Source organism: Somniosus microcephalus, chromosome 7 (assembly GCF_052327205.1).
Source record: "Somniosus microcephalus isolate GS21.2 chromosome 7, FLI_Smic_1.0, whole genome shotgun sequence".
Taxonomy (NCBI): domain Eukaryota; kingdom Metazoa; phylum Chordata; class Chondrichthyes; order Squaliformes; family Somniosidae; genus Somniosus; species Somniosus microcephalus.
The window spans coordinates 151412240-151426673 of NC_140993.1; the positions used below are offsets into that span (position 1 = coordinate 151412240).

At 47.6% G+C, this 14434-nt stretch overlaps 1 protein-coding gene across 5 annotated transcripts in view; it reads left to right on the forward strand.

Annotated features, from left to right (window-relative positions):
- The window catches only part of cspp1a (centrosome and spindle pole associated protein 1a), a 284247-nt gene that overhangs the window by 99253 nt on the left and 170560 nt on the right, over positions 1-14434 (forward strand). For all 5 annotated transcript variants that reach the window (XM_085993101.1, XM_085993102.1, XM_085993103.1 and 2 more), the window contains one exon: positions 11110-11221. In XM_085993101.1, coding sequence (XP_085849227.1) covers positions 11110-11221 — 112 coding nt within the window. The remainder of the gene's footprint in view (positions 1-11109; positions 11222-14434) is intronic.

The following is a 14434-nucleotide window of genomic DNA, read 5'->3' on the forward strand; positions in this document are numbered from 1 at the left end:
CTGTAATTGGGTGTGGGGCATTTTAGGACCAGGACACTGCCCCCTTGACTGAAGAATGCCTTAAATCTACTTGTGCCTTCATTACTCTTGAGTTAGACTATTACTTCAAATTATTAGGGACCAGATTGAAGAAAATAGCAAAAGTCATGAAGAGGTATAAAACTGTATATATGTCCGTGTCTGTAGTGTAACTAATAAGATTGGTGAGCTGCAGGCATAAGTTGCCACATGGGATTATGACGTGGTTGCATTAACAGAGACATGATTCAAATAAGACCAGGAATGGGTTTTTAATATTCCTGGCTATCAAGTGTTCATGAATGATCAAGAAGGAAAAAGAGGAGGGGGCACGGCAGTATTGATTAAGGATGAGTTACTGTTCTAAATAGAAAGGATATACCAGATGGTTCTAGGACTGAATCCATTTGACTTGAATTAAGGAAGTGAGGGGGAGCTGTTACATTGCTGGGAGTTTTTAAAAAAAATAGAACTCCAAACAGTGAGTAGGAGATAGATGAGCAAATTTGTTGGCAAATTTCAAAGGTGTGTAACAAAAATAGAGTAGTAATATTAGGAGAATTTAATTATCCTAATATAGACTGGGAAAAAACATAGTGCTAAGGGTAGGGAAGGAGAGGAATTTCTGATGTGTGTACAGGAAAAATTTCTCAAATCAACATGTCTCCAGTCCAACAAGGAAGGGAGCAGCGTTGGATCTGGTTCTGGGAAATGAAAAGTAGGGCAAGTGGAGTGTGTTGCAGTAGGGGATTATCTAGCTCGGGTTCTGAACCCGGGGGTTCACAGGCCCCCTAGGGGTCATCGAGAAGGTTTCGAGGGGTCTGCAAAATCCGCATCTTTCAAGAATACAATCTTTTTAAAAATCCCATTCTGCGAGCAGGGTCAACAACAAAAAAGAGCGAGTCTGATAACTACCGATGTCAGCGGTGCCCCGTTTTTACTAAGAATGAGACCGCGAAATAGGCTATTTTGTTTTTACCCACCACCAAAAAAAAGTTTAATTTAGGGCGCCAATATGCCACCACCACTGACGTTGGAGGAGAGGAGACCCCGCTCCCTCTCCTCCTCCAGATCCGTTAGTGACAGTTGGCAGTGGAATCTTTTCCCAACAGGCTGCATGGCGCGTGCTCTCCTGCCCACCATGTTTAAATCGGGTAAGCAGAGCAACAGGTCGGTGGGGTTTGATGTCCGTTTTGTGTGGAAATTGGCCGAGAACTAACCAGAGAGTGTCAGCAACTGATCGGGTGACTTCACCTTTTGCTCTTTATGTGGATGACAGCTGCTCGTCTGTGGCAGCTGTTGACAGAGCCAAGTACGGCACGGGCAGCTGATCAAACTGCCCGCTGCCGCCATTGCTGGGAGCTCGTGATCTCAGGTGCGAGTCCCAGGGGCATCACTCACGCAAGGTGCGGACGGCCATGAAAGTTGACCTTTTATATCTATATATACACTATTTTGCATTGGGAAGTGAGCCTGGAGCTTAGCTGGACATGGTATATGGTGATCCACCTGATTTTCTGTTGTGGGATCTCACGGTGTTGAAATTTGCTGCTGGATTTTACCACGTGACCGGAGCCACTCCTAAAAATTAGTTGTGTTGTGTTACAGGGGGTCCATGGAATTTTTATAACTTGGGAGAGGGGCCTCGGAAGCAAAAAGGTTGAGAACCCTTGATCTAGCGAACAGTGATCACAACATAATTTGGTTTACAGTAATTATGGAAAGAGACCAGAAAATATCGAAGGTAAAAATGCTGAACTGGGGAAGAGCTAATTTCAGAGATTTAAGAAGGGACCTACCACAGGTAGACTGGAAAAGGCGATTGCAGGGTAAAGCAGTAATGTAGCAATGGAAGGCATTCAGGGAAGAGATAGTTTAGGTACAAACTAGGTATATTTCTTTGAAGGGATAAGGTAGAGCATCCAAAGCAAATGCGGCCTGGTGACAAAGGAAATAAAAGTTAAAATAAAACAGAAAAAGGAGGCTTATGACAAATGTCAAGAGCAAAATTCAGTTAATAACCAGGAAGATTATGGAAAGTACAGGAGGGAATTGCAAATGTTAAAATGGGAGATAAAGCGAGGTTACGAGAAAAGATTAGCAGGCCACATTAAACTGAACCCTAAAAATTTTTATAAACATGTAGGGCTCGATTTTCATTAAGCCGTGGAGTCGGGCTTGGAGGCGTGCGGGGTGGGGGGTTAAAATTGCAAAAACTGGCGGGCGGGCGGAAGCCCCCGCCCCCGCCCCCGGCCTGGTTCCCGACTCCGAGCAATTTTAACTCGGGCGTGTTTGATGCTCCCGACTCCGTCCTGCATCCAACAGGCGGGACTGGTCTTTAAGGCCCTTAATTACCACTAAATGGCCTCTCTAATCCTATTTTAACAGGCCCTTACAAATTTAACCCTTTCCCCACGTAAAACACGCCTGGTGGGAATCACGAATGTGAAACCTGGCAGGAGCACTATTGGATTGCTGACTATCAACTGCAAGTCAACCATTAAAGAGGAGATTTGATCAGCCATCATATGCAGGTGGCAGGACTTGGTGGTCTCGGGTCTGGGGCAACTTTTAGAAGGCTTAACCACACCTGTGGAAGGTTGGAGCCTCACACCCATCTGCAGTGTAGCCTCCTGGGAAACCCCTCTCGCCACCTTCACTCAGCGCTTCCTCAACGGAGGCATATACCAGAAGCATGGGAGCTATCTATTTCCTTCCCATCTGGGCATTAGAGGAGCTCGAGCACCAGCCGCAGCAGCAGCAGAACCAGGAACAACAGCAGCACCAGCAGCAGCAGGATCGCCAGGCTGCTGCTCACCCACCTGAGGCTGCACAGGCCAGAAGGGGCCAGCGCCTGGAAGTCCGTCGGCGCAGGAGATACCCCGCAAACAGGGTCTACAGACGCAGGGTCACCTATCCCAACATGTCTGAGCAGCAGTGCCAAAGGCGGCTCCGACTTTCGCGAGAGGTAGTGACTGACATCTGCGCAATGCTACAGCAAGACCTGCAGCCCAGAGGACCAGGTGGACAAGCCTTACCAGTAGCCGTCAAAGTCATCACCGCACGCAACTTTTTTGCCTCGGGCTTATTCCAGGGATCAGCAGCAGACATCAGCGGCATCTCCCAGGCAGCCGCACACACTTGCATCACGCAGGTAACCGATGCCCTCTTTGCCCTCGCGCACAATCACATCCATTTCACCAAGGATCGAGCAAGTGTCACGGCGCGAGCAGTTGGATTAGCTCATCTGGCAGGCTTTCCAAGGGCGCAGGGCGTCGTTGACTGCACACATGTGGCCCTTGGGGCACCCCATCGCAATCCAGGTATTTTTGTCAACTGCAAGGGCTTCCACTCCCTCAACGTTCAGCTGGTGTGTGACCACAAGAAGGAAATTTTGCATGTTTGTGCCATGTATCCTGGCAGTTGCCATGACTCCTTCATACTGCGCCAGTCTAGTGTGCCTCCACTATTCAGTCCGCCAGACCAACTTAACGGATGGCTACTTGGAGACAAGGGCTATCCCCTGAGGACGTGGCTAATGACGCCGTTGAGGAGGCCAGCCAACGAAGCTGAGGAGCGCTACAACTCCAGCCACATTTCCACCAGATACATTATCGAGCAAGCCATCTGTTTGCTGAAGATGCGCTTCAGATGCCTGGATAGATCAGGTGGAGCCCTGCAGTACTCAGCAGCCAGGGTCTCCAGAATCGTCGTGGTTTTCTGTGCACTTCACAACATGGCACAGCGTCGTGGCTTGCAGATTCCTGAGGACCAAGTGGCTCCTCACATATCCTCCTCCTCCTCCTCCTCCTCCTCCTCCTCCGAGGAGGAGGTGGGCGAAAACGAACATCCTGCAGAGGCCCATCAACCAGCGGCAGCATTCCGCGAGAACATTGCTGCTTGGGATGCAAGGAACTCACTCATCCTGGCCAGATTTGCTTAGCCTAGTCAATCAAACACTTTTGCCTCGCAGCTTCCTACCAGAACATTGACAATGTCCAAGAACCAGAGGATTCCTAGCACTGTGACCACCACACTGGCAGTTCCAAGTATTCCTAAGGCCTCAATGTGGAAGTCACAATAGCGAAATGACAGACGCCACAACTGCAACATTTGCCATCAGAATTTTTATGCACAATTACGACGTGATGGCATTTTTACACTAAACACAAAATTCCACCCAAGTGACTACCCTTGTGACTACTTGTGCTTTATCTTCCTCTTACGCCTGCTCCTACATCGTGCTTCCCCTGTGGCTTCAGCAGATGTGGAGGCCCCTTGCTCACTTTCCTGCTGCTCCTGTCTCGACACCTTTGGCGGGCGTCTTCTGGGGTTGCGAGCCTGTGAGGCTCGTCAACAGTCTGCTGCTCCTGCGGCTGTGCAGGGGTTGAGACGTCTCTCTCACTTGGGTGTGGACTCCGGTGGGGCTCTGACCGAGGGCTCTGCAGTGGCATGGAAGTGTGAACGCTTGGAGAGGAGCCCCCACTTCCTTGAGGTCTGCCACCAACCTCCCTCTCATGTGTCAGGTCCCCCTCAGCGCCTGTAAGTGGCTGGAGAGCACCTTGCTACACATCAGGGGGGCTATGGGGACCCGTATCTGCAATGGCAGTCCTACTCAGAAGGACTTCCATGAAGGTCTGGTTTTTCTGTTCAATAGATGCACATCGCTCCTCCAGAGATGTCATTCTATTCTGAACAATGACCATGTTTTCCATACCCTGGCGACTTATCTCCTCCATGGCAGTAGCCCTCCTCTCCTCTATCGTAGCCATCCTCTTCTACGGTAGCCAGCCTTACCATGGAGGTAGCAAGAGTTTCCATGGAGGTAGCCATCCTTTCTGTGGTGATGCGTTCATGCGCCAATGACTCCACAAAGGCTCTGCTCATGTTCGCTATGGACTCCTCCATTCGCTCCACACTCGCAGCGACCCTAGAGACAAAACCTGCCAGAGACTCCTGCATCTGTGCCTGGAGTTCCATCACCTCTGATCTTATGGATGGACCCAGAGGCAGAGAGTCGACATGCTGTTGAGCCGAGCTGGCAGAGTCCTGCGCCCTCCGACTAGGACTCTCCACTGCTGTCCCTGTCTCCACAATCTGCTGATGCTCACTTGTGAGCTGTGATACACCAGGTGACAACACTACTCTATGTCCCGAAAGTCCCACCGAGGTGTGAGTGTCTCCGCTGGTGCTGGGTGCGCAGAATTCTGCTGACGCTGCGCTCTGAGGTTGCAGCTTCCTCTGAGGAGTCTGGCTGCTCAGCCTCTTCTTCCTGGCTAGGGGGGATGGATGCTTGTGATGGTCCTGTGGGGGAGTAAAGGAAAGAGTCAGAGATGTGATGCAAAAGCTACATGTACATAGCTTTTTGCAGATGCTCGTAGGTGCATCTGTTACAGCTTCACAATCATTATCAGCGACTCCTGCAATGTCAAAGAGTGAAATGGGAAACTTTTCTGTCACCAGCTTGCTGCGTTGCACCCGTCTGTCTGTTCCCCATGCGCGAATCATCCTCAATGCCCATAATTTCCAGGACAGCCTCCTCCCAGGGGGTCAGGTGGGCTATTGAGGGTGGCTCTCCTCCTGTCCTGGCTCGTGCTCTCTTGTTGTGAGCTCTCTTTTCCTGCAATGAGGGAGACAAGTGAGAATGAAAGAGTTAGTGTAGAGATTGCATAGCATAGACACTTAGAAGACGACAAAGATGGAGTGAGGTTGCAAGACCAAGGGCCCTCCCTGTGTGTTGTCAGTTGTGTTCAAAGCATCAGAGTGATAGGGAGTGTGAGGGCTGCATGGTGGAATAGTTATGTGAATGTGAGCATAGAGTGAGAGGGAATTGGTAAGGGTGCATGGATGTCAGTGTCAAGTGGATGTGGAGGAAGAGATTGCTAAAGCTGAGTGCTGGTGAGGAAAGGCAATGGGGATTGAGGGTGATGGGAAATTCATACTCACTTTTCCAGTGCGCTGAAGGTCATGAAATCTTTTCCTGCACTGTATCCAGGTTCTGCGGGTGACTCCCAAAGAGTTGACCTCCTCAGCCACCTGCATCCATACAGCCTTGGTCTGAGTAGGAGGCCTCTTCCTCCCTGATGAAGGGAACAGGACCTTCCTGTTGGCCCTAGCCCCATCAACTAATATCTGCAGTGCCGCCTCGTCAAAGCGAGGAGCTGCTCTTGGATCGTCATCTTTCCAGCAGGTCCCTCTGACACTAAATGGAGAAAGCAAGGCTTGCTGTGGACCTTAAATGCAGCAGCAATGATGACGTGATTGGAGGGGACTTTCAGTCATGAAAAATCCCTTTGCAAGGGCTTCCCACACATTGGAAATCAATTGGCCAATTGAGTTAAAATTGCATCAATCTTCCACATCCATTTAGATTCGTGTGGGAAACACGAAATTCGGATAACACGAAATTCAGACAACAGCCCGCACCTGAGTTAAAACCGAGCCCATAAAGTGTAAGAGGTGAGCTAGGGAAGAAGTTGGGCCTATTAAGGACCTAAAGGGAAATCTTTATGTAGAGGCAGAGGGCATGTCTAAAGTATAAAATGAGTACTTTGCATCTGTGTTCACATAGATAGCGGATGATGTGAAAGTTACACTAAAGAGGAGAGGGAAGTTATGGACAGGATAGCAATAGATAGAGAAGACATACTAAAAAGATTAGCATTACTGAAAGTTGGTAAGCCCCCCGGTCGGAATGGAATGCATCCTAGGTTGCTGAAAGAAGCAAAAGTAGAAATAGTAGAGGCATTGGTCACAATCTTTCAATCCTCATTGGATACAGGATTAGTGCAGGAGGACTGGAGGGTTGTGAATCATAGAATCATAGAATTTATAGCACAGAAGGAGGCTAATCGGCCCGTTGTGCCTGTGCTGGCTCTTTCAAAGAGTAGTCGTGCTTAGTCCCACACACCCACTTCTTGTCTGTAACCCTCCAAGCTCCTCAACTTCCAATACCTGTCCAACTCCCTTTTAAAATTATATATGGAATCCGCTTCCACCACCTTTTCAAGTTGAGCGTTCCAGATCCCGACAACTGAGTGAAAAGACCTCTCCATATCTCCCGTCTAGATCTTTTGTTAATGATCTTAAATCTATGACCTCTGGTTGTTGACCCACTTGCCAGAGGGAATAGTTTTTCTCTATCTACTTTATTAAAACCTCTCATCATCTTGAAAACCTCTACTAGGTCACCTCTTAACCTTCGCTGTTCCGTTAGTTGACGTGGTGTACATGGATTTCCAAAAGGTGTTCGATAAATTGTCAAATAATAGGCTTGCCAGCAAAGTTGAAGCCCATGGAATAAAAGGGACAGTGGCAGCATGGATACGAAATTGGCTAAGTGATGGGAAACAGAGTAGTGGTGAATGGTGGTTTTTCGGACTGGAGGAAGGTATACAGTGGTGTTCCCCAGTGGTCGGTTCCAGGACCACTGCTTTTCTTGATATATGTTGATGAGTTGGACGTGGGTGTACAGGGCACAATTTCAAAATTTGCAGATGACACAAAACTTGGAAGTATAGTGAACAGTGCGGGGTATAGTGATAGACTTCAAGAGGATATAGACAGGCTGGTAGAGTGGGCAGACGTGGCAGATTAAATTTAATACAGAAACGTGCGAAGTGATACATTTTGGTAGAAAGAATGAGGAGAGGAAATATAAACTAAAGGGTACAATCCTAAATGGGGTGCATGAACAGAGAGACCTGGGGGTATATGTGCAGGTGGCAGGGCAGGTTGAGAAAGCAGTTAAAAAATCTTACGGGATCCTGGGCTTCATGAATATAGGTATAGAGTACAAAAGCGTGGAAATTATGATGAACCTATATAAAACACTGGTTTGGCTTCAACTGGAGTATTGTGTCCAATTCTGGGCACCACACTTTAGGAAGGATGTGAAGGTCTTCGAGAGGGTGCAGAAAAGATTTACGAGAATTATTCCAGGGATGAGTGACTTCAGTTACATTGATAGATTGGAGAAGCTGGGTTTGTTCTCCTTGGAGCAGAGAAGTTTGAGAGGCGATTTAATAGAGGTGCTCAAAATCATGAGAGGTTTGGACAGAATAGATAGAGAGAAACTGTTCCCAATGGCAGAAGTGTCAAGAACCAAAGGACACAGATTTAAGGTGATTGGCAAAAGAACCAAAGGTGACATAAGAAATTTTTTTTTCACTCCGAGTGGTTAGGATCTGGAATGCACTTCCTGAAAGGGTGATGGAGGCAGACTCGATCACTGCTTTCAAAAGTGAGTTGGATAAGTACCTGAAAGAAAAATATTTGCAGGGCTACGAGGAAAGGGTGGGGGACTGGGACTAGCTGAGGTGCTCTTGCAGAGAGCGGGCACGGGCTCGACGGGCTGAATGGCCTTCCGTGCTGTAACCATTCTATGATTCTCTCTCCTTTCAGGAGCCCCGGTTTCTCCAGTCTTTACTGGAGAACAGTCATAATCTTTCCAACCTCTCCTCATAACTAAAGTTCTTCATCCATGGCGACATTCTGATAAACCTCCTCTGTACCCTTTCTTAAGGCCTTAACATCTTTCCTGAAGTGTGGTGCCCAGAATTGTCCACAGTACTTCAACTGAGGCCTACCTAACCATTGATTTATAAAGTTCTAGCATGATCTCTTTGTTTTTATATTGTATGCCTCTATTTATAAACCCAAGTAACCCATATGCTTTTTTAACCACCTTTGCCCTGCCACCTTTAAGGATTTGTGTATAGTTCTCCCTGCTCATCTACACTTTTCAAAATCGTGCCACTTATAGTATACTGTCTTTCCCTATTAGTTCTCCCAAAGTGCATCACTTCGCACTTCTCCGTATTGAACTGCTTCTGCCCATTTCACCATTCTGTCTGTCATCCTGAAGTCTACAACTATCCTCATCATTATCAAGTTTCATATCATCTGCAAACTTTATAATGCTACTCCCTACACCTGAGTCTAGGTCGTTTATAGAAATTGAAAAGAGTAATGGACCCAAAACTGACCCTTGGGTAACACCACTGCAAATCACTTCCCAGTCTGAAATACATCCATCCACTACCACCCTCAGCTTTCTGTCACTGAGCCAATTCCGTATCCATACCGCCACTTTCCCCTTAATTCCATGGGCTTTCATCTTTCTAACAAGCCTCCTGTGTGGCACTTTGTCGAATGCCTTCCGAAAGTCCATATATACAACATCTACAGCACTACCTTGATTAACCTTCTCTGTTAATATTGTACCACTCTCAAGAAAGGGGAGAGCAAAAAACCAGGAAACTACAGGCCAGTTGGCCTAACATAGGTGGTGGGGAAGTTACTGGAAACTATTATCAGGGACAAAATAAACTTTCATTTGGAAAGGCATGGGTTAATCAAAGAGCCAGCATGGATTTGCTAAAGGCAAATCATGTCTGGCTAACTTGATTTAATTCTTTGATGAGGTATCAGAGAAGGGAGGACTAATAGGGAAAGACAGTATACTGTCATGATTTTGAAAAATGTAGATGAATGGAGAGACCTTAAAGGTGGCAGGGCAAAGGTGGTTTAAAAAACATACGGTTACTTGGGTTTTAAATAAAGGCATACAATAAAAAAGCATAGAGATCATGCTAGAACTTTATAAATCAATGGTTAGGCCTCAGCTGGAGCACCTCCCAAACCCGCGACCTCTTCCACCTAGAAGGACAAGGGCAGCAGGTGCATGGGAACACCACCACCTCAAAGTTCCCCTACAAGCCACACACCATCCTGACTTAGAAGTATATTGCCGATCCTTCATCGTCGCTGGGTCAAAATCCTGGAACTCCCTACTTAACAGCACTGTGGAAGTACCTTCACCACACGGACTGCAGCGGTTCAAGAAAGCGGCTCACCACCACCTTCTCAAGGCAATTAGGGATAGGCAATAAATGTTGGCTTTGCCAGTGATGCCGACATCCCATAAACAAATTTTAAAAAAAATTCTGGGTACCACACTTCAGGAAAGATGTTAAGGCCTTAGAAAGGGTACAGAGGAGGTTTACCAGAATGTCACCATGGATGAGGAACTTTAGTTATGAGCGGAGGCTGGAAAAGTTAGGACTGTTCTCCAGAGAAACTGGGGCTCTTGAAAGGAGATGGAACAGCGACGGTTAAGAGGTGACCTAATAGAGATTTTCAAGATGATGAGCGGTTTTGATAGAGTAGATAGAGAAAAACTATTTCCTCTGGCAAGTGGGTCAACAACCAGTGGTCATAGATTTAAAATCATTGACAAAAGATCTAGACGGGAGACATGGAGATGTTTTTTCACTCAGTTGTCGGGATCTGGAATGCTCTACTTGAAAAGGTGGTGGAAGCAGATTCCATATATAATTTTAAAAGGGAGTTGGACAGGTATTGGAAGTTGAGGAACTTGGAGGGTTACAGACAAGAAGTGGGTGTGTGGGACTAAGCACGACTATTCTTTGAAAGAGCCAGCACAGGCACAATGGGCCGAATAGTCGCCTTCTGTGCTGTAATTTTTTGTGATTCTATGATTATTAATGGCCTATGAGTGCCTTCTTTCATCTTCACATGGCAACTTTTTAAATGGATATATATGTCCAAGTGAGGGATATCTGATAATTAAATCGCCTTAATCTGAAGAAAACCCATTTCATTTATAGTTGAACTGTTTCTGCCATCAGAGTTAGATTTTCTTTGATGCTTTTAAAAGGCACCCGTAACTTTTTTTGTAATCTGTGGCATAATTTGCTAATACTGAAATCTAAAGTAATTGGAGTACAATCTATGTTGCTTATTCAACCCTCCCAAAAGTAGTAGGAATTATAGATTTTTTGAATATGATTAATCAGGGTACATTTTCTGGGTCCACCATGATGTCGAGGTACCTTGCACACACGGCAGGCATTAGAAAATTGGAGGATCAGGCCTTTGATTTTCTGATGCACGTTTGAGGTTTGCAGAGTCAATATTTACCCAATAGAGTAGCTTATCTGATACTTTCAAAAAAAATTCTTGACTAATTTATTTTAACTAATACTTGCCGTTCTATAGAATCCATGTGTTATATTGTGTTTAATCCCAAATACTGTATTGAAACATTGTTTTTACTTTACTGTATAGATGGCCCAGGAGTCATAGGAGTACAACCTATGTCCTTGGTCAACTCTCCCAATGGGCTGGCCAACATACCAATGCAAGCCTATCCACAAACTTCATTCGTAGACCAAGCTTTGTAAGTTTTTGTTTTTTAACATCTGTCTTGTCTTTGATAAGTTAAACTGCAACTTTAACAAGTAATGCAGTACCTTGGAACCTATGTGATATGTCATGGAGAGATAAAACATATGTAGATTTGTATCTTGTGATTTGCCATGTGTTATTGATGTCATTCATGTTATGCAAAAAACAAGTGTTTAACAAGGGGCGGAATCTTACCTTCCAGGCCGAGTTCAAGGCGGGACCGCTGGTTTTTGGGTTCCAGTCCCGCCCCCAGCGACGTCTGACGAACAGATGCTATTTTGCCCTGATTGGCCTTGTTAAGCCCGCCCTACAGGCTTGCCAGCCAATTAAGGGAAAGCTGGTGTCCGATGACGTCAGTTGATGACGCTTCATCTGCCGGTTTTCTTAAAAGCATATGCACCACACTTGTGTGACAGATGATTTGACAGTGTTTGACAGCATTGAGGTGCTGTCAAACACTGACAATCACTGTACAAAGATGAGCCCTTGCACCCAGGCTCTCCACTTACTCTCTCCTTAGGATAAAACAGATGGCAGCTGCAGCTGAGATTTCAGAAGCCATCTGTCACTTCTCCCAATGAGATGAGGCTACACAAACATTTCACAGCTTGTCACTTGCAGAAACATCTAACCACATTAAAAATGACTCCCAGCATTTCCTTACCTCTGATACTAACCAGTGTCCCATTGCATCCTTCACACCACTTCTGCAGCTGTCATCCAAACATCAACATAACAACAGACCCACAGCACGCCTCACTTACCCTGGCGGTGTTCCCCGACGTCGGGAAGCCCGCAGCAGCAGTAAAAAATTGGAAAAAGGCCTCCTAACTGCCGTTAAGTGGCTGTAATCCTCTTCCCGCCGTTAGGAGTCGTGTCCCTGCGCAAATCGGGGACCCGACTCATGGGATAAAAGATTGGTTGGAGGCGGGTTCAATTTTGGGGATGTTCCCAGCAGACCCGCCTCCTCAGGACTGGTAAAATCCAGCTCATGGTCTTGCATAGCCCCTAAAATTTTGTTTCCGAGCGTCATTGATAGAGTTCAGAGAACAAGTTAACTGCTCCCTTTCTCCATTTTAGAGATGATGGGCTGGATTTTCAGTGGGCCTTGGAGGCGTGTGGGGGGTTAAAATTGCGAAAACTGGCGGGCAGGACCACACCCCCCCACCTGGTTCCTGACTCCAAGCAACTTTAACTCAGTCGTGTCTAATGATCCCGACTCCGTCCCGCCTCCAACAGGTGGGATAGGTCGTTAAGGCCCTTAACAAGCACTAAATAGCCTCTATAATACTATTTTGAAAGGCCCTTGCGAATTTAACCCTTTTCCCACGTGAAACACGCCTGGTGGGAAACACGACTGTGAAACCTAGCGGCCTCGGGCGACTGTCTGTGTGGAGTTTGCACATTCTCCCCGTGTTTGCGTGGGTTTCCTCCGGGTGCTCTGGTTTCCTCCCACAGTCCAAAGATGTGCGGGTTAGGTTGATTGGCTATGATAAATTGACCCTTAGTGTTAGGGGGATTAAATGGGGATATGTGTTGGTGTAGGGGTTACGGGGATTGGGTGGGATATGTGTCGGTGCAGGCTCGATGGGCCGAAATGGCCTCTATCTGCACTGTGGGGTTTCTGTGATTCTGTGATCTGTGAAGCACTATTGGCTTGCTGACTATCAGCTGCAGGTCAACCATTAAAGAGGAGATTTGATCAGCCATCATTTGCAGGTGGCAGGACTTTGTTGTCTCAGGTCTTGGGGAACTTTTAGAAGGCATAACCACAGCTGTGGAAGTTTGGAGCCTGACACCCATCTCCAGTGTGACCTCCTGGGAAACCCCTCTCGCCACCCTCACTGAGCGCTTCCTCAACTGAGGCATATACCAGAAGCATGGGAGCCATTTATTTCCTTCCCTTCTGGGCATTGGATGAGCTCGAGCACCAGCCGCGGCAGCAGCAGAACCAGGAACAACAACAGCAGCAGCAACAGGAGCGCCAGGCTGCTGCTCACCCACCTGAAGCGGCACAGGCCAGAAGGGGCCAGCGCTTGGAAGCCCGTCAGCGCAGGAGATACCCCCCAAACAGGGTCTACAGACACAGGGTCAGCTACCTCAACATGTCTGAGCAGCAGTGCTAAAGACGGCTCCGACTTTCGTGAGAGGTAGTGAATGACATCTGCGCAATGCTGCATCAATACCTGCAGCCCAGAGGACTAGGTGGACAAGCCTTAGCAGTGGCCGTCAAAGTCACCACCGCACGCAACTTTTTTGCCTCAGGCTCATTCCAGGGATCAGCAGCAGACATCAGCGGCATCTCCCAGGCGGCCGCACACACTTGCATCACGCAGGTAACCAATGCCCTCTTTGCCCTCGCGCACAATCACATCTATTTCACCAAGGATCGAGCAAGTGTCACGGCGCGAGCGGTTGGATTAGCTAATCTGGCAGGCTTCCCAAGGGTGCAGGGCGTCAGTGACTGCACACATGTGGCCCTTAAGGCACCCCATCGCAATCCAGGTATTTTTGTCAACTGCAAGGGCTTCCACTCCCTTAACGTTCAGCTGGTGCGTGACCACAAGAAGGAAATTTGCATGTTTGTGCCAAGTACCCTGGCAGTTGCCAAGACTCCTTCATTCTGCGCCAGTCTAGTGTGCCTCCACTATTCAGTCTGCCAGACCAACTTAACGGATGGCTACTTGGAGACAAGGGCTATCCCCTGAGGATGTGGCTAATGACGCCGTTGAGGAGCCCATCCAACAAAGCTGAGGAGAGCTACAACTCCAACCACATTTCCACCAGAGCCATAATCGAGCAAGCCATCGGTTTGCTGAAGATGCGCTTCAGATGCCTGGATAGATCCGGTGGAGCAGCCCTGCAGTACTCAGCAGCCAGGGTCTCCAGATTTGTCGTGGTTTGCTGTGCACTTCACAACATGGCACAGCGTTGTGGCTTGCAGATTCCTGAGGACCAAGTGGCTCCTCACATACCCTCCTCAGATGAGGAGGAGGAGGAGGAGTGCGAAAACGCACATCCTGCAGAGGCCCATCAACCAGTGGCAGCATTACGCGAGAACATTGCTGCCCGGGATGCAAGGAACGCACTCAACTTGGCCAGATTTGCTTAGCCTAGCCGATCAAGTACTTTTGCCTCGCAGCTTCTTGCCTGAGCATCGACAGTGGGCAAGACCCTGCTGATTCCTATCTATTTGACCAGCATA